This window comes from Pezoporus wallicus, unplaced genomic scaffold, assembly GCF_028554395.1.
Source record: "Pezoporus wallicus isolate ANWC-B61680 ecotype Strahan unplaced genomic scaffold, APGP_CSIRO_Pwel_v1 contig_8747, whole genome shotgun sequence".
Lineage (NCBI taxonomy): Eukaryota > Metazoa > Chordata > Aves > Psittaciformes > Psittacidae > Pezoporus > Pezoporus wallicus.
The window spans coordinates 863,965-885,000 of record NW_026641976.1 but is presented as its reverse complement, the minus strand read 5'-3'; the positions used below and the strand labels follow the sequence as shown (position 1 = coordinate 885,000).

General features: G+C 40.8%; 1 protein-coding gene across 2 annotated transcripts in view; it reads right to left on the bottom strand.

The window, feature by feature from the left end:
* Window positions 1-21,036, bottom strand: part of BACE2 (beta-secretase 2) — a 44,986-nt gene that overhangs the window by 16,328 nt on the left and 7,622 nt on the right. For both annotated transcript variants that reach the window (XM_057426362.1, XM_057426361.1), the window contains exons 2-3: window positions 6,321-6,409; window positions 1,488-1,704 (exon numbers count right to left, since the gene is read on the bottom strand). In XM_057426362.1, the coding sequence (XP_057282345.1) occupies window positions 1,488-1,704; window positions 6,321-6,409 (306 nt within the window). The remainder of the gene's footprint in view (window positions 1-1,487; window positions 1,705-6,320; window positions 6,410-21,036) is intronic.

Sequence of the window (21,036 nt, the reverse complement as noted above, 5' to 3'; positions counted from 1 at the left end):
AAATCATTCAAACAAGACAACTTTTCTCAAGTAAACTGAATTTCTGACAACCAGGTGATGAAAATTCAAGAAATAACAAGTGATTAAAACCCCAACATCTGTCATTTTTCTGTTTCTGTTGCTTTTAAAAACATTTTTACTCTTGACCACTGTCATAGAAATCTCTGACACACGTGAGTATTTTTCAATTGCAGTTTTCAAACTCACATACTAGTTTCAGTTTCAGGCAGAAACTCTCACTGATGCTTTCTGTTTGGAAAAGGCTTTGGGTTATTAGAACAGTCAAATGTAGCTTGCCCTTCACACATTTCCACAGTTAAAGGGCAGAATTTTAAAGTGTGGATTTTCAATTTTTAAGCATAGTTTAATTCTAATGAACTTTGAATTTAATGGCCCTTTCTTCCTCTTCTTTCTTTTAAAGAACTTTATACCCAAGCACACTCACTTCAGTTGATAACTGGCCAATAGGTTCTTTCCTACATTTCATGTCATGCTTTCCTTTGCAGTTACTAGAGCACTGCAGTTTCATTATAATTTTGACTTTCATGTAGGTACATCTCATGATAGGCAGAGATCCTGGCTAGCTTGAGAGGTGCCAAATGCTTTTACTGCAAAAAGGACAGAGCAGCCTCAGAAGCCAACAATACTTAAGTCTTTGGAAGAAGGGAAAAATAAATGCCCTGAATGCACTATTTATCCAAACCTGAGTCTGAGAAGCAGCTCTTCTTTGTCTGTATGTTGACAGTGTATGACAGCAATATGGCATAAGTCAACACCATGATTACATACCTCTTGAATAAAGCATTTTAATTTCATAGTTGGTGGGCAGTATTGAATTATTTATTCTAATTTAGTATATCTCAGTTAGTGAATTTCTCAGAGAGCTATGCATGGGTTGAAAACTATGACAACATAGTATTCCAATCAGATTTTCAGTTTTAGATTACAAGGTAATAAATGTTAAGACTTCTACCTGAGAACAGGATGTGCTTGGTTCTACATTTATGAAAACACCATAAATAATATTTGCTCTGAAATTATCCGTATATATGCCTTCCATCTCAACTTTTACTTGGTGAATGGAGAATGCCTAAGAAAGAACTGCCAAGTGCTCTGCCAAGTAAGTTCATCAGTCCATTGACAGGTCTTGAGGGAGGTCATCAGAGCCTTAATATACACCCTTCAAACACATGCCAGCAGCCATTACTCCCATAGTCTGGTACTAAAAGCTCTGTAAAAACTTGTTCATTCCACGGGACCTGAAATCGGAGCCTTCATTACCACAAAAGCCATAATCCTCACATAGGACTGCAGTACCATCATTTCCCAATTTATTCTTTCTGGAACAAACACAAAAGATCCATACAAAAGAGTGGCTGGAAGGGAGGAGTCTAATGCTGACAGATCATCTGCTCAATTTATTTTAATAGCTAGATTTCTGTTTATTGTCATTGTGAAAGACAATAGCTGGGGAAAGGATAATTTACCTTGGCTAAGGCATCGTAGGCAAGACCAAGAATCCCGTGCCATTTAACGCCTGGCAAGAAAAAGTTCTCCGATTCAAGAATGGTAGCAATGTTGATGGTGTAGCTGCCATAGATTCCTTTTGGGATAGTAATGACATCTGTACCAAGCACTCCAGTCCAGCTTCCTTGACTGTACTTGACTGTGACATCAATCCCTTGAGATTTGTAAGTACTTGACCTTTAAAAGGAAAAGATACACTTATGCACAAGCTGTTCGTTTATAATGCAAGAGAGTATATTCAATCTCAGTTTTTCCCAGAGAGGAGAAAAAAAATTAAGTCTGCAAAGTCAATCACGTATACCCACAGAAGAAGGGGTACGCATTGTACAAGCAGTAAAAAGGAGAAAGAAAAAATCTTGAAGCCCTCATTCTGAAGCTATCGATGACTCAAATCTTCACAATGTGTGTCTTTTTCTTTTCTTTATTGTTGTTGTTTTTTTTTTTAAATCTAAGGTATTATGCTACCTAATCCAACATGGTATTATTATGCTACCCTATGCAATATGTCCCTGACTCAGACTGGTCCATCACAAGAGGAACAATACTCTTTAATTGGAAACGGAATGTATTAAGTGGTGCTAGGAAATTAAAAGTTTCTGAATTCAAATCTAAAATTGAAGTGCCAAGCTAACTGAACAGCTGTAGACTAATACCTCATTAATATTATTAAAAAATCAATTTTGGATAAATTGGAATATTATTGTGAGTATCAGCAGTAAGACACAGGTTTTCTATATCTGCAGTTTGGCCTATCTATCAGGAAGTATGTAGACTTGGATATTATTAACAAATAATTTACTGACTTGGAGCAGGAAAGGAAGAGTTCCTTCCAGACCAGGGCAAAGGAGCAGTTAAGTATGGGAAGCAAAGAAAGGAAAAGAATCCTGTTGGGAAGGCTTAACAAAAACATTAGGAAAAAACCTCAATAGATATGTCATTTAAAAATACTGTAGTATAAATATAGTAATCTTCTTCCACCTACAACACTGCTCAAGAGCTACAGGTGTTCTAGATCCCTCACAATTTAGTTTGGTCCCATTCCTCAGCCTACAGCTTCCCTTTCTGAAGAGATGGATGACCATTCTCGGTTCATCTGGACAGACTTTTAACTTGACAACTTTTTTTTAAGTAAATTTAAAAAAAGGGAAAGGCAAGTGTAAAATAATTTCATAGCACCACCTTTACATGTTTGTAAACCAACAGAAACTGCAGGTGGTTCATCAAGTGTGGGCATTTTTATCAACCCAGCTTTATCTAACAGCGGCTCTGACAGAAACAGCCGAATTAAGTGTCTTCAGAGGCCCCTGTATCTGAGCTCACCAGAGTGAAAGTGGTGTGATTTTGTCTGTTATGGGGAACAATCTTTAGATGGCAATGCAGACACCCCCCATCCATTCAAGCATACACTTAATCTTGAGGCACAATTTGCTATATGGCCCATGCAACTGATCCTCCTATTAGCTAAGGGAGGGAGGGAGTAGTAAGAGGCCAGGATATACCCTAAGCAGTTTTTGATGCTCCTGACATCTAACCCTTCAAGGGTCTTCAGGGCTCAGTCGTTTGTAAATTCCAAGACACCAGAAATACATGAAATAATAGGCCCCACTGATCACATTTCAAAAAACACAAATTCCAGAGATACTGTTACTACCAGGCTGAGGAAGTTGGGGCTGTTCAGACTGGAAAAGAGAAGGTGGAGACCTCCTAGCAGCCTTCCAGTATCTGAAGGGGGCCTATAGGGATGCTGGAGAGGGACTCTTCATTAGAGACTGTAGTGATAGGACAAGGGGTAATGGGTTAAAACTTAAACAGGGGAAGTTTAGATTGGATATAAAAAGGAAATTCTTTCCTGTTAGGGTGGTGAGGCACTGGAATGGGTTGCCCAGGGAGGTTGTGAATGCTCCATCCCTGGCAGTGTTCAAGGCCAGGTTGGACGAGGCCTTGGGTGATATGATTTAGCGTAAGGTGTCTCTGCCCACGGCAGGGGGGTTGGAACTAGATGATCTTAAGGTCCTTTCCAGCCCTTATGATTCTATGATTCTACCTGTATGTGGTCATCTAATGCTGTTTTACTTGTCTGTGTAAATCTGCATTTGTCTGACACTTAGACGAAGGTACATCTCTGCTCAGGCAGGGCCTTCAGAACACCACTGTGCTACTGGCTGTAGATTTGATAAATCAAAATGAAGTCTGAATAATTAGTGACATGAAAAAAGGGGGGAAGGGGCAGGAAAAAGAAGGGGAAATACAGGGTTCTTCATGTAGAAAAGTGTCTGGCTGTGCAACAGAAGAGGAAACACCTGAAATAAAAGAGAAAATTGAGAGCTGGGAGAACAAAGCAAAGAGAATCTGCAAATACAGACACTGCATGACTAGCAACAGCAGCAACACATAGCTCTTCTTCTGTAAATTGTAACAGCATGGTGGATTGAGCTGTGGACCAGGACACAGAACCACTGGGTTTCTTTTCTAACACGGCTGCTGAACTTTCAGGTGGAAAGGCAGGACAAGTCGCTTCCTCAGCTTCTGTGCCTCAGCTTTCCCACCTTAGAAATGGGCGTGAGGATACTCATCTCATTTGTAAAGCACACAAATGCTATATTGATGAGAAGGCCTTATTACTTCCTTCAAAGAGCAAAATTCCTAATGTGAGAAGGTATATCACATAATCCTTGTGTCAGTAGATTACATTCTGTTCCGCAAAACCACTTCCTACTCTATCGTCTGGATTGTAATCAGCACATAGTTTTCCACCTCACTGACATAAAAAAAGGAAACTCCTTTAGAGGTCAAACCTAAAGACTTGTTCTAATTCACGGGACAAGTGTTTTAAAACAAACACTCAGGACAAAAAATTCCAAACGACACGTTTTGGCTGTAATAAAAAAATAAGAAATTCAACTCCTCCAGCAGGATAGAGGGTATCTTAGCCAGAGGCAAAGAAAAAGGCCTCCTAGTTTACGATGCTGTAGTGACACTACTCCCTTCTTCATGTTCTGCCTGGTAACTCTCTTCTCTTAGCAGTTTACAGCAGCTTCAAAGGCAGTTACCAAGATGACATAGCCAAACCTTTCTCTGCAGTGCCAGACAATAGCACGAGGGGCAACGCATGACTTACATTGTGAGGTTCAGATTGGATAACAGGAAATACTTCCTCCAAAGGACAGCGTGGCACAACACTGAAGTGCTCTGCCCAGAAAGATCACAGATTCTTCACCCTTAAATATTTACAGGACGTGGCTGTACTCTGCTGTGGCTGACCTGATCTGCCTCATTTGGGATTTGTACTAGCTACCCTACAGAGGTTTCCTGCAAACAACATTTTTGAAACATCTGATTTCTGGGGGGCAGGACCCTTCCCAGATGACATTTATTTGAATCTATTTAAAGTATTTAAAATGGGAGAAGCATGGAGTAGCCAGGTTCAAACATGTTAATGGCTGCACTTTATTCTGAGCACACTGCAGTACTTCATCAACCCAACCCAAACCAAACCAGAAATTGCTACTGCAATTGCTTTGAACTGTAATGACTTGAGTTTGAATCATTTTACAAAGCACCCTTTAACTCTTCAGGGCCTAAATTTCAAGGTTGCAATATTAACTTTACAGTAAAGTTCTCAAAACACAGTGTACACTGAGAACACTTGATAAGAGACTGCAACCTTCAAGCAATTTCACAACCTTTCCCAACACATAACCTCTGCTGTTGTCGCTGTTTCTAACAGTTTACAGTTCTTTTGAGAGAGGCCTGGCCCTCCCAGACAAAATAACACCATTTAAGAGAAAAGGGAGAATGAATGCTTGTGGGTTTAATTCCTTGCAATTAAGTTTCCTCTAGCCACTACCTATGAAAGGCGATAGCTGGCATGTAGAACTCTGCAGTAGTGCAGAAACTGCTTTCTAGTAAAAATTCTGTACTTTCCAGTGCTGTGTCATATCAGAGTGAAATGTGAAATATCTCCATTAACACCAGAGTATGTGGCAGCAGGTAACGCTATTCTAGGAAGCAGCACAGAAATACTGGCTTTCCCTCCATTACTAGTGTATCTCATTGGGAAAGAAAAAAGTGCAAAACCTTATGTTAAAATACACAAAGAGGTAAGGAGAATGGTGATACTTTCCAGCCTCTCAGTTCTCAAAAGTATTTTTATCATCTGTATGCTTCAGCTAAAGATAGAAACTGTGTTTTGCAGAAGTTTACCTGAAATAATTGAAACTAAACAAGGGCAGAAAGGAAGGAAGAAAGAAGGGAGAGTGATTCAGACAAAGCTGTGCTTGGCTGTGACTAATATCAGCTCATGCTAAACACAGCAAATTCAGTGCATAACAAGCACCAAAACCACCAAGTTGTATCTTGTAAGTTACCAGTTTTGACTAATCTGGGTCTTGGATGAAATGTCAACTGACAGATACAATTACTGTGTTTTAATTTTTGGGGTGTTTTAAACAAAGAGAAAGCATATTTAAACTTTCAATTCCTCCCAAGACTATTTGGATAAGAAATTTGCTGAAATTGATATGATTTTTGCAAACTATTTTTACCCTGTTATCTTCTTCCTTTTTCTCCAGCTCTAATCAGCTCTACACTCAGAGCTCAGTTGTTTGGTTATCAGTGGGTCTGTTCATGGGGGGCCTGACTCTGCATCAGGCAAGGCCAATCTTCCCATTCAGGCTACAGACATCCCACTCTCACGGGATGTCACAGGAGCCCCCAAAACTGCGGCATTACATGGAGGAGCCAGGATCTAAGAGACATCCTAACCCCTCATTGCATGCAGAACAGGTACTTACAGCTCGGTATTGAAGTAGGAGGTGACATCAGGATCAGGTACGCCTGCTACAGCAAAATTACTGCTCCCAGTGTCAACCAGAATATTTAACTGCCAAAACAGAAGATAAGGTGGTTTTCATATTCAACTAAACAAACAAAAAAACAACCAAACAAAATCATTAGAGTTTTTATCTAAACTACCTTTAGCTTTAAAATTATGACGAAAGTTGCCCTGAAAATAAATACAAAGTGTCGATTTTAGGAAAGATAGGCTGCTGCAGCCCCTTCAAAACAGCTGATCATGCTCAAATGCTTTAAAATAGTCTTGTTCCTAGAAGAGGAATAACTCACTAAGCCCATATTTGCACAGCAGATAAATTCACAACCATCTCCAATTTCTTTTTGGCCCAGCCCATGTGTCTCAGCAATCTGGCTCTTCTGGGACACAGGCTGAATTGAGTACTGTTTCAAGCACTGTTTGCCTTAGAGTTTATGAGGTTTCAAGGTAGGGGCAGAATGCTAGTCTGAGCAGAAATAAGCAGCAACACAAAGCATGGGAATGATGCCCACTTCATCCTCAGCAGCAGCAACCTACTACAGCCTTCACTGCCTGTAAATAGGAGGATGGCAGATTTATAAACGCTGTGAAAAGCATTGATTGAAAGTGTTTTCAGTCTTAGAGCAGGCCACTTGTTTGGTTAAGTGGGATGACAACTTAGGCCAAAAAATGGCCTAGCAAAACCACACAGACAAAACAAGATACCTCCTTTCCCCATTTGGCTCAGGTAACCAGGATGGTTCTCCACAGCTGCATGACAGCACAAGGTAACAGCACAGGAGCGAGTGGTCAGATGCAGGATCACTTCTTTCAGTGAGACCCTGAACTACATTAAATGTAGTGTCACTAAATGATAATTTATGTCAATCAGAGTCTATACTGATACCAAAAGCAGTGGTTACACTTTTTCCCTTTTCTTGGCTGGATGCTTCCCAGGGCTTCTTGGCATGAACATTTGTGCCCATGGAGCTGTGAAGCAATCAAATCTGGTTCCTCACCTACAGCTACCAAAAAAAAAAAAAAAAAAGCAATCTGCTCTATCAGCTACTTGAGAAGAGATGGTAGGAACAGATACTGAGATACCAGAAAGGGTGACTGCCTCCTTTGGTGGCAGTATGGTCTCAGACTGGCTTAAACGATTGTGAAATTATGCCCTAGGCAGTAAGGGACACCTGTTCCCCAGGATTTAAGAATATTCTTGTAAGAAGGAGTAAGGCATGAGGACTGGGTTGCCTGGGGTTTAAAGCCAGCTCAAACAAGCCACTTCGTTAGTCTTCATCAATCCTTAAGATGTGAGTTAGCTAGGGATCTAGCACTGAAAATGGATATGGGAAGGGTAAGAGAGAATGATAAGGGAAATGAATTTAGTTTTGACAAAGGAAGTTGAGCTGAGCTCAGAAAGGACAAAGGATGATCAAGCATTTGGAGAAGATAGGCTGAATTCTTTTTAATAAGTTTAAGACCAAGCATAAACAAAAAAAGGGTATGAGTCGGTGTTAAAAAACACTTGGTTTGCTCATGGAGGGAGAGGAAGAAGATGGTTAGTCTTGTTTTACCTAGTTAATACAGTATGAGAAGCTCTTGAATTAAAGTATGAACAGAAAAACAACTAGTAAGTAATCTGTGGCACTCTCTTCTGAACTGCATGCACACTGTCATAGGTATTCCAACCATGCAAAGATTTAAAGACTAAACAGAAACAAACTCACAACCTTAGTCAAGTGCTTCACTGCATCCCAGATTTTACATTAAGCTGAGACAATACATTAAAATTTATTTTGCAACCATGTGAGGTAGACATGGATGTTTAAAGACAACAGGACAACTACAGGTTCACCTGGCTCCAGGATCTGAGGCTTTAAAAGAAAATAAGAACCTCTGAGGCATGGCTTACAGTAAAATCCAAAGTTTGCTACATACTTTATTTTGATGATATCAAAAGCCTAACATTTTTTCAACTACCTAATGAAGTAAGAACTATTCATTTCCCCTCCCCTCTGGGATAGAAATCATATTAAAAATAAATAACAAAGAGCAGCTACGATGTGTGCATCTATCAGGACCAACAAAAGTTGCCTCAGAGGGGTGCTGCAGGGCTTAAATTAATTAGTCTTTCTGAGGCTTGAGTAATGGGCACTATACATCAGCTGCATAAATACATGTAGGTGTTGCCTTAGCTTCAGTAATATGCATGACACCATACACGGGGGAGGACTTGGAAAAAACTCACAAACAAAAACCAAAACCAAACCCCAAGCAACCCCCCAGTCACTAAATATGACATACATTAAAGATATTTTACCCCCACACCTTAAATACAATGTTATCATCACAGAATTCACAAATAAGTGAAGAAAAGGGCAATTTTACTACCCACAGTATGAAGCAAATCAACATTTCCAAAAGAAAATAGATTTCCCCCACAGAAAAAAAAGAAAAAAAAGAAAAGAAAACACAAAGCTGGCTAACCATGAGAGTGCCAGCCCACTCGGACACAGCAGCATTCACATGACAGATTGCTATTGAGGCTGACATTCTCTATCTGCATGTTTGCATAATGAGATGCAGGCAGCCAGGGCAGACACTGATTTATTGTAATCTTCACAATAGCACCAGTGATTAGCAGCTCATTTTGGGGTGGGTATAACTTACTGAGTTCTCTTTCTCTCCTGGCTATTTTCTTTAGTGCCTTCACATGTCACTAAGAATCACTTTCATGCTGTCACCTTTGGAGCCTACTTTGTTCCATACTGCCTGCTGGAGGTTTAATAGTGCTATTGGGAGAATTTAAGGCCAGCTCTGGTGAGTCACAAGGTAGCAACCAAAGGTGCTATAGTCTAGGGCTTCCCATCCTGCCCCATCTCCAGAGGTCAGCACTGCCCTCTCCCAAAAGATGAGGCCAAATACACTGCATGCTTGCTCCCCAGATGCTGAATTTCACCACCCAACTTACTATTGAAAACCGAAATCAGTGGCACCTCAACTTGATTTACTGAGCTATGCGCCATGACAGCTGCAGAGTGTGGTCATACCTCTCTGTGTCTCTACCTTTCTACCACAGGAACAGAAGACCCTGATGCTAAGGCAGAGCCAACAGCGGTGGTAGCATCCTCTCCAGCTGCCTTCTTGTGAAGGCCCAGAGATGGTGAAATCAGAGCTTTGCAGGCAGGCAGAGAACATTCTTTGTGTTTATTACAGGCATGGGCTTATTACAAATGAATCACTTCCTGTCACTGAGAGCTGGTTATTTAGTGCTCACCCTGTTTTGCCAGTGATCGTCAGATGAAGCCAGATTTTGCAAAAGCTGAGGTCTGAGAGACACCACTGAATGAGGCTATGAAGGAAAAAACTGCCCAACGACTGCTGACTGATCATGTGCCCAGCATTAAAAACAGTGAAAAACTACTTTCCTTTTGCTTTTGGAGAGATAGAAAGAAGGCTTTAGGGTTTTTTTTTTATTGTGGTTTCCAAGTTCAATTTCCGACCTATACAGCAGAAAGCAGATAGCAAACACAAAAGGCCATTTTTTCCCCCCTGAACATCACCTTTATCACAGCCATGGGACATAAAATCTGCACCTAGTATCATACCTGGAGATTATTTTGCTGGATGCATTTCCTATATGGTAACAGTTTTGTTATTGTTAATAAGAGGTTAATAAAGATCCCTTGCTATAGAATAAGCAAGATTGTAACATCCGCTTCTGCCATGACAAACTTAAAGAGGAAATCTGACACTATCTATATGCCATTAGGCTGTGCTTATAAAAAGAAACAAATCCACACCTGTTTACTGAAAGTCACCAACACTGAAAGCAGAAGCCTTCTTAGGCCATGCATTTTATATTTTTTCTACTCCAAAGGGGTAGACACACTGAAAAAAAAACCCGGTTGCAGTGATTTATTTCAACTGGTAGCCAAACACATTGCCAATACTTCAAGAATCACTCAAACTTTCCAGTCCTTGATTTAGTGCCAACATCAAATAGCACTTAATGTATGCTATCCTGACTCAATAATTTAACTTACCATGGTATCTTTAATATTTCTAAGCTTTCCATGGCCAAATATTGTTATATTTTGCTACCAGGAAAAAAAAAAACCAAAACAAAAAACCCCTATTGATCTGTCATCTTTCTTTCGTTCAGCAAAACTTTGTCTGTCTGCGGTTCAGGCACCTGCTCTACCTGTTACAGCAAGTGACATCAACATGATGTCATCAACACTCAGCACTATCTATGCTTCATTTAACTGCCTGGTAAACAGCAATTTGCAGTTACCCCACCAGGCATTCAGAAAGTAACTCCTTTCACATTTTCAAGGAAAAGTGATTAAATATAGCAATCATCCCATTTCTATCGAATAGAGGTTGCTAGCATCCTCCATGTAGGGACAGCCTGGCCTCTGTCCTGATCTACGCCCTACTCAGACTTCCTATCCGTTACTTGTTTTAGTTTGATCGTGACGCTTTGGTAACTTTCAGAAAAATGTACAAAACAAAACTCATGGCTACAAGTGCATAATGCATTTGTTTGAAGTACCTGTCTGCATGAGAAGGCATGCAGAGCCTTTTCCAGGTCTGGAATCCTAGGGCTTCCATGCAACCCTGTCACACTGTTGCTGTTGATGTGATTCCCACACTGAGCTAATGATAATCTTCATCCCCTTTAAAAAACTGGCCCATGGAAAAAAAAAAATCCAGTGTAGTTTTTTTTTCGAGTTAACAGGTCTGGTCCTCTTAGGTCAAGAAATAAAGTTTCACCACTGGACAGAAAAAAAATCAGACTGCAAAAAAGTATTTGGGTCTTCAGCCCCGCTTCAGCTGAAGCATGGGGGGAGGAATAAGGTTTTCACAGATAGAGACATAAATATAATAATCAATCTCACTCAGCCTTATGTTTACTCCGGGGTTCAGTCAAAATCTTAATGATAAGCAATTGATAGCTTCTACAGCACAAGCCAGTAGACCGAAGAAGCTAGCTCTGTAAGAATTCATGATGAAAACTACAAGCAATCATGCCTTCTCTGGGATTTTAACTCGACCCAAGGGCACCCCTCTCTTTTCCTTCCTCTCCTGTCCCCAGTAAAGAAAGTGACCGTTGTGCACTAGTAGCATTCATATGCCATTCAAAATCATGTCCTGCTGTGCTTTCATGATTTCTCCCATTCACAGACTTAAAATAGGGTTTATAGTCCTACTCTGCTTGCTGGAGTATGCCACACAGTGAACTATCACATAGTAAAAATATTTGTCCTGTCCACATGTGGAGACTATAAATAGGAAGCATCCCATTACTGGCTCATGAGCTGTTACCACGTATCATGATATACTGACTTAGTGGAAGTCCACCCCATCTAACAACCCCTGAACCTGTAACATCTCTTAACTCCCTCTCTTTCCTATTTTGTCAGACACATAATAAGCCCTACAGAAAATAATTTGCTAGGCAGTGTTTAAAAAGGGTGCAAAGAAGTGCTACATTTCATGTTAGGGATTAGCTGCTAGAAATCATTTAGGTAACAGCTCTTCTTTTTCAAGCTGGTTAATAGATAGGAAAATTAGTTGCCAATTTAAATACTGCCTCATTTAACACAACAATTCCTAATTACATTATCAGCCCATCTGGCAAGAATTGCTTACAACCATCACATGAAAAAGAAAACATACTAGCAAGTATATGCTGTGTTTGCCCACAGTTATTATGTGTTATTATTGGCACAGATTGTCAGTCAGGTTGTTTCAGCAATTTGTTTCTACAAATTAGTGATATTACAATATACAGTGGCTTTTTAAGCATAGACGTACTGTACACCTTTTTTCCTGTGTTACTTGGAATTAGCATTTACAGGCTAATTTCTAATGAACAGATTCAGAAGTCTATGCTTTAATATAGATTATTCATCTGTTTCTCTTAAGATACAGAAAAAAAACTGAATTAAAAGATGAATTAGAGGAATCTTTGGGAGTGCTTCTAGATGTAGAGGCCTGCAAACTTAGACATAAACTGAAAAAGCTCCCACAACACCACATTTCTGCTTGCAGAATAATACATAATTTGCTGAACAGGTAAGACAAAAAAGGGTAAAAAAAAAGTCTGGTACACTGCCCCTGAACACTGGGACAGTGACAGGACTCTCCTGTATTTCACTGCTCCTAAGCAGTCCCTGGACTGGAGCAGCCAAGTCCTCATTGCTTTGCAGTACTTCACAGAATGGTTGAGGTTGGAGGGGACCTCTGGAGGTCATCTGGTCAAATCCCCTGCTCAAACAGGGCCACCCAGAGCCAGCGTGCCCAGGACCATGCCCAGACAGCTCGTGAGCATCTCCAAGGATAGAGACTCCACAACCTCCTTGGGCAACATGTGCCAGTGCTTCGTCACCCTCACAGTAAAAAAGTGGTTTTCCTTATGTTTAGAGGGAACCTCCTGTGTTTCAGTTTATTCCCATTGCCTCTGGTTCTGCCACTGGGTACCTGTGAAAAGAGCTTGGCTCTGTTCTCTTAGCACCCTCCCCTCAGGTATTTATGTACACAAATGAGATATCCCCCCAAGACTTCTGTTTTCCAGGCTGATCAGTCCCAACTCTCTCAGCCTTTCCTCATAGGAGAGATGCTCCAATCCCTTAAATGTCTTCTTGTCCCTTCACTGCATTTTCCAGCATATCCGTGTCTCTCTTGGACTGGGGAGCCCAGAGCTGGACACAGCACTCCAGGTGTGGCCTCAGCCGTGCCAAGTAGAGCAATCCAGAAAACAACTCAGCTTTTTGGCTGAAAACTGCATGGCCATGACGGTGGAGAAACACCCCACCCAGAGCCAAATGATTCTCTGCAGCTTGGATGGTATCATACTTCATCTTTGAGGAGGAAGGGGCCCACATGTTACACTGAGGAGAAGTATTTCCTGTGGTGCTCCGAGGGAGGTCACCTCGCCAGAGAAAACATACCTATCTGCTACTACCTCCAAAAACATCCTCCTGTAGTCATAAGAAGGGTTTAACCAAGATAAGAGAGGTGGTGTGAGAAAGAAAAATGGAAGAGATCAATGACTTTTTAATGCTGTTTGTTTAGCAGGTGGTGCCCACGTTTCACTGCAACATCAGACTGGGGACACAGAGGAATGTGATTTATGGCAGCATAAAAACTTGGCCAAACCAGAAGGTCAAGTCTATCAAAGATAATTCCTGCTTTCGCAACAGCTGAAGTTTGTCACAGAAACCGTGGTGTGTTGGCTATGGAGTAAACAGAACAAGTGGCGAATGGAGGCTCTTCAGGGCAGTAGCAGATCAAGCCCACCAGAGCACGTTTGGCATTCGCTGTCGTTTCCCTCAGCACATTCCCAACTGGTGTCAGAACCTGGGATTTGACCCCATATCTATCCTACCTTTATATTCACTCTCTCTCCCAGCCACCTAAACCACTCAGCTACCCCTGGACACTCTCACACCTGCAGTGGGCCCAGCAGAAGACTGAGAGTCTTTTGCCCTCAATCTTTTAATGATCTGCACTATTAGACTGGGAAGAATACTGTTTTTTTGTTCTCTCTCTGAAAAGCAATAATCTCTTTCTTTGCCAGAAGATTACAAAGCACTATCTGGATTAGCCAATCTATCCGTGCTTAAGAGCTCTGCGTGCTTCTGTAGTTGAGACTTGTATTAAAATACAAATGCTGAAGTGACTGATTGCTCTGAAGGATAAACTTGCTAAACTAAATTGTGAGTTGAAATATGAGCATCTGACTCTGGGACTGATGAATAGTCATTTTGAAGAGAAATATTACAGGAAGTGCTTTATATATATTATCATTTTGACAATAAGGGAAGGCTATAATGGCTTAAAGACAAAAAAAATAGTCACCCAATCAATCCTGGTAACAAACCAAAATACCTATTCTTCATTTCTGTGCTTTCCTTTCTGCCAATGCCTTTGGTTCCTTAAACATTAGCATTCTTTCTGCACATGCCGTCTCATGTGGTATCTTATTTTTCAGGCTGAAATTTATTTGCTGTGTCTAGATTTATCATACAGCACATCCATCCTATTCATGCTATATGAACATGTTTTGCTGTTGAACATGAGCTATTACTTGCTTATCTCAGAACTGTGTGAATTGTAGCAATTTCATCTCATTGCCTTTTAGAAAAGATTAACCTTTTTTCCCCCCCTTTTTTTTTCTTTTTCCCTGACACAAGTCCCTCTCCCATATCAGACCCTATAGCTGACAAAAAACTAAGTGGGTGAAGCAACCCTCTAGTTCACAGCTGAAGCCATGCCTTGCTCAAGGCTTTAAGGAAAATCTGGACTAGAACAAGCACAGTAACAACAATGATGTAGAAGTCTATAAAAATCTCACCTGTAAATAACCATTGAAAGCCTTGAACTGGCTTGAGACAGCTGAGGAAAACTGATAAACAGATGTTTGGTTGTCACAGAGACCCCCTGGGAGCCACATCTTTCTGAAAAAAAAAGGGCTTGTATATGAGCCAGCTGGTATCTTCACCAGCCTTTCTCAGTGTAGCCAGCACTGCATGTTAACATCAAGTACACTTTTAGTTCTTACTAAGAGCAGTAAGGCACCCAAATGTTCACAAATTTGAGTGAGGAAAATCTATACATTTTCTGTATTTATACTGAACACGTTCTTGAATTGAACGATTAATGAGTGCCTCAATGAACGGAAGATTGAAAAAAACCCCACAAACACACCATGAAATTCAAGAATGAATGCAAGACATCAGTTATTTGCACTTAAGTACACACAGAGCTCTTGTTAAATCTAAAAACAAGTTTTCACCTGTTAGTAGGTGTATAGGAATTAAATTCATCAATTTTCTGATAATTACAGTACAGCACTGATGAGACAGTGAGACTAAGCTGAATGCCACTGGGACTAACTCTCATGTCTAACTGCAAGACTCATGAAGAATCAGTGCCCACGCAGCCTTAGTTTCGAGACAGGCTATGTCTAAGCATTGTGCCACATCTAAATTAGTATGCATCTCATCCAGAGATCACCCCTTTGTCCCCAGAGAACATGGCAGCCAGAAGTATTTTGGCTATTTATTTACTAACTCAACAGCTATAAAGAAACTGAAGAAATGCCTGCATTACACCTCTACCACCAGCCTGATTCTTGGAGAAACACTCATAAATGCCATCACTGATTTCGTAGTCGCTGTCTCAACCTAAACCTCTCTCTCACTCTTAAGTCACCAAGCATAGCCACCACAGAGCAAATCTGCTGGGCACTGCTCAGCAGGATTTTAAACTCTTTGGAGCAATGGCCACACACATCTGATGACTACTAGTCCACAGTGCTATGGGCGCTGTAGCAGGACCTAAGGGAAGGGATAGCTTCTAGCTCCATAGAAAACACGAAAATGGCCAAGGTGGGTGAAGGGCTGCTCAAGTGTATTTCACAATACAGGGGCACAGACGTCACTGGCCAAGTCAAAAGGGTTTAGCTGTCCCCAGAGAGCTCCCTCAAGCAAACCTCTATACACTTGTACCCTTGCACTTAACCACAGCCTGTCTAGCTTCATTCCTGAAGAAAACCACTGTTAAATTATTTCACTTGACCTGAAGCTAAACTTTCTCTGTAAAAAAGGACAACCATCCCACTGAAAAACGACAAACCATCCACCTCAAGTGTTTTAGGCTAAATGTCTGCTACATCTATTATGTTTACCAGCACTACTTAGGCCATGATACTTCTACAAAAATAGTCTTATGTCAATCTATTTTAGAGTTGTTTTCTCTTTTAGGGAAATGAAAAGGAGAAAGAGACTTCTGCTAATACACTGCCTTTCAGAATGCGATATCCAAGGAGGGCTTTTTGCTTTGTTTTGCTTAGTTGTTTTTTTTGTTTTTTTTTTAAGGAAATGAAATCAGTAAGCCCATGTTAATGCATTATACCCAGTGAATGATTACAGATAGAAACTGCATACAGTTCAGAATTTCAATCTTCTGAGGCTTTTGCTCTCCAAAATTAGCTTCCAATTTATTTTGTCAGGTCACCCTTTCTTTACCTCTATTGTTCATTAGACTCAGAGAAACTGCTGTCTGAAAAAGAAAAGGCCTTTTCAGTTCTTCTCTACCTAGCTTTAGAAGCCCTACATTATAAGAAAAAAGTAAAGGTTTGTTTTGAAACTAAAGCAGCAGCCCTCCAACTGTAGCAGCTGTAAGACAGAAACGTTATTTATTTGGGTTTTATACACATTTGCACAGAACCAAGCTATACTAAGGAAATTCAGGAAGACCTGAACTTACTAATCTTTAAACCTTTCTCCTGCTGCAGAAGCTCCTGCACTGTAAGTCACTGCCGTTGTTCCCTGTGCCATTAGGAAATACCGGAATTAATCAACAGCTATGTTTCAAACTTCAATCCAGCTTATGAAGTCCATTCCTAATGTTCTTCCTAATATATCTATAGGCTCATGACATTTTTTTTGTCCCTTTTGTCAAAGACACCACAGTAACTTTGCCCTTCAGTAGCGGGCAGAAACTTCTCAGGAGAGATTCAGTCTCGCTTCTATATTTCTACCTCCATTAAAAGGTCTCCCTCACACCAAAGATCTGAACTTCAATCTCAAATTTAAATTTAAGACCCTGATTTCAAATTGCACTGGAGATGTGAAACCAAGCGCTAAAGCTGCTCCTGCAATTTTTAAGCACCTTTTGAAGGCAGTGATTAACTTTGAAAAAGGCTGCATTTCAGAGAAAGGTAGTAAAAAAAGAAGTTTGCAGGATGGCAGTGAGAAAAATCAGAGTTTTGAGAAGGCTGCATGCCGGGTCTGATCTCTTCCCTCTCCTCCCCCTGTCAACGCGCTCTTGCAGCGACATGATTCTTTTCAGGCTTTTTTCCCTCCTCTGTCAAGACGTTAGTTTTGGAGACGGGTGTTTGTTAGCAAAGGTTTTTTTCAAAACCTGGAGAGCTGCACAAAGAAGAGGTGAAGGCAGGACACTCCTGACACATCAGGTCTATCTGTCCTCCCCAGAACAGGCTGTTCTGAACAGCACTGCCGTACCCACACAGGGGGGCCACTCATTATAACATCCTCCTAGCTGCACTTTCTATCTGTCTTCAGGAATGGCTTGCTTATGGTTTTTAGTGATTTTCTTCAAGAACACCACTGAACGCTTGCATGATACTTTCTAGTAATTTCCCTAAAACACTGTAACAAAACCAAAGTGGCTAAGCATAATTTTTCTTGTGTTTTCTTTGTCTATACACTGAAAGCCAACATGAAACATGAAACATGAAACATGAAAGCCAACCGACATAGAACAGTTTGGGTTGGAAGGGACCTTAAGGATCATCTAATTCCAACCCTCCTGCCATGGGCGGGGATGCCTTTCACTAGACCAGATTGTCCAAAGCCCCATCCAACCTGGCCTTGAACGTTTCCAGGGATGAAGCAGTCACAACTGTTCTGTGCCAGTGCCTCACCAACATCTTAGTAAAGAATTCTTTTCTTAACATCTAATCTAAATTTATGCTCTCTCAGTTTAAAACCATTTCCCCTTGTCCTGTCACTACATATCCTTGTAAAAAGTCTCTCTTCAGAATTCTTGTAGGCCCCCTTTAGTTACTGGAAGATCGTGATAAGCCCTGAGCCTTCTCTTCTCCAGGCTGAATGAGCCCAGCTCTCTGAGCCTGTCTTCATAGGAGAGGTGCTCCAGCCCTCTGATCATCTTCATGGCCCTCCTCCGGACTTGGTCCAACAGGTCCATATCCCTCTTGTGTTGAGTGCCCCAGAGCTGGGCACAGCATTGCACATGGGGTCTCATGAGAGCAGAATAAAGGGGCAGGATCACCTCCTTCGACCTGCCGGCCACGCTTCTTTTGATGCAGCCCAGAATAAGGTTGGCTTTCTGGACTGCAAAAAAGTCCAGCTATGACAGGCACAAGGACTGGCCTTTGGTTATTCTGATTGTATTCCCTGCTAGAATAGCTGTGCCACATCTCTCGGAAAAGGCATATGGTCAGGCAGCTGCCCACTGGTCTGTGCTGTCTTAAGTAACCACAGGAAGGTGGTCCTAGGTCTCAGCATAAACAAGTTGATGCAACTCCAGTGTTTTTATTTCCCAGATAATTAATAAAGGGAATACAACAGACGGAAGGCTTTTGATCCCCATTCCACCTGACCTATTTAGGATATTACCAAGGAGCAGAATTTGATTGTCATCATGGGTGTTTCTTAGAATTATACAGATGAGTTCAAAGACACAAACAGAAAGCAGCTTTTCACTCCATAATACCAGGAAGACTGTGTGATGGACAGAGTAAGCAAAAGCTGTTAAGCTATGTCACAATAATGTGTTTGATTTATTAAAAATAAGAGCAATCATTTTTATTTGTATTTATTCTAACATTTTTACTTAAAAAATTGGCAGGGCAATTTAAAAGGCAGATTTGATTCTGAAGTAAAGTAAGATATGATTTTTTTTAAAAATTCTTTTTTTATTTAAGCAGCAGCATTCCTCTCCCCGTTATTGGACTTCTTTATTTCTCTCTCTCCTTCTCAAACATGCACACTTTACTCTTTACCCTGGCTAATGCTGTAAAGGCAGCAGCTCTGGGAAATGAACTAGCTTCGCCTGTGGTTCATACATCATTACAGCTGTTAACCAAGTTCCACTATAAAAACCTTTATTACACAGGAGAACACAGAGGCATGCAGGAACGCAGCTTCATTTCCAGGTACCAGGTTGAGTTTGTAGGGCAGGAAGTTAAAAGGCTTTGTCTTGCTCTCAGGTTGAGACTAAGTCTGCTAGTACACACTGCAACAACACACAGAAGACAATCTCCTACTTCCCACTGCTCCGCATGTCAACCAGTACACAGGACTAAGCTATCTTCTACTTTGGCCAGTGGTTACAATCCGTTGTGTGATAATGGTACCTCGTGTTCTACAGCAGCCCAGGGCTGCTACAAGGAAGGCAACACATTGCTACTTACACACTGGAGCTCATGGTGCTCAGGCCACTGAATTGTGGAATTTTGTCTGTTACCAACAGCAAATGCTGTCGTGCACACCTGCCGTGGAGACAATTTTCAAACCTGAACAAAAATGTACAGGTGTTATCACTAGTGCTTGGTCACTTGCCAAGAAAAAGGTCAACCCAAAGGCTCACCAGAGTGCAGATGAAAGTTAACTTCATCTGGAACATGTAACACACGCCAATATTCATAACTACAGCTGTAGAGAAATTTTCTGAACTCTTTCTCCCCTCACATACATTATTTATCTCAGCAGTTTAAATGAAAAAATCTGGTGCTTTAAATCATGCAAAATGTTTGTGGTATTCCCTGAAGGACTTTGCATACGTGGAGTAATGAGAAGATTATCCTGTGACAGATAAGCTGAAGCACTGTGACTGTATGAGATGCTATCTTGCTACAACACTTATCTGACTTTTGGAAAGTGTGACCACCTTTGGACTCTTCTGTGTTATTTGCAACCAGAGAGCCACCAAGAAGAAAAATGAATGAATTAAATGAAAATCTTTCTAGTCATAGAAATGTACCGGTGGGACTGATGAATCATTTTCTGACATGCCTCACATTTCACTCATACCCATAGCAGACATCTACCACACAGCATAGCAAATGAAAGTATAGGTCTTTTCATACCATGCTTATGCAGTATGGTAATATTGCCCTGAAGACCTTCCAAATTGGTATGGTATGCTCTTGAAAAAAAGCTACAACTATCGATTTCTTATGCTGCAAACACCAACAGTCAAGGTTTCTGTATCAACAAGTATCACAATGGAATTTCAAAAGTAAAGTTTCCAATTACGTAGGAAAAAAGTGAAAGAAAAAAAACCTCCCAAAAGATTTCAAAGTTGCAATTTCCAAAATAAATCTGAAGCCTGCAGTTGAAATAGACACCCTAGTATATTATTTTCTATGAGAAAAAACTATTGCTGCCAAAGGCAATCTTCAAAATACACCTCCTGCTGGCCTGATGTATTTTGTTTTCCTTAATACTACCATGACCTTTTCAACGGTGGACACACAGGACCTGACCTTCCATATAGTGGCTTAGCAGGTAAGCCTTTTGTTTCTGTAGAAGCCCCAAATGGCTGATCTTCTCTGGTATAATGCTCCCTATGGCAGCAAAATAAGAAACTTTGGCCTTGACATGAGCCTAAACACAAGCCGCAGCACAGTGGCGGGCTCCAAGGTGCTCTTGCATGGACCACTGTTGCAGGCAGACACACAAATAAAAATAGCTGCCAAAAGGATCCAATTACTTGTTCCCTGTCAAACGGCAGGAGCTAGCTTTTAATGCGAGAAGGCTTATGCTCCCGCTCAAGTAGAGAGGTGACTCTCAGTTCTTGAGTTGTCATCTGTTCTTTAAAACAAAAATGCCAGTGGGAAAAAGTAGTGCTATCAAGCAGCTTTAGATCCCTAGGAATGGATTCATTTGTGTCTCTATGTAGGAGAAGCTTACTAAGTGTTACTGCAGCATTAATACCTTTCCTCTTTTTAAATAAAACCAGAGTAGCAACAACTTTGAGACAAGCATTTTCCATAAATACATGTAGTCTAGCTACAGCAGTTTTTGCTAGTAAGTAGGTACAAAAATAAACCAGCCATAAAGCTAAATAAAATCAACTAATTTTAGTGCTCACAAGCTGAGCAAAGGGGACAAAATCTACAAGTAATTTATTTT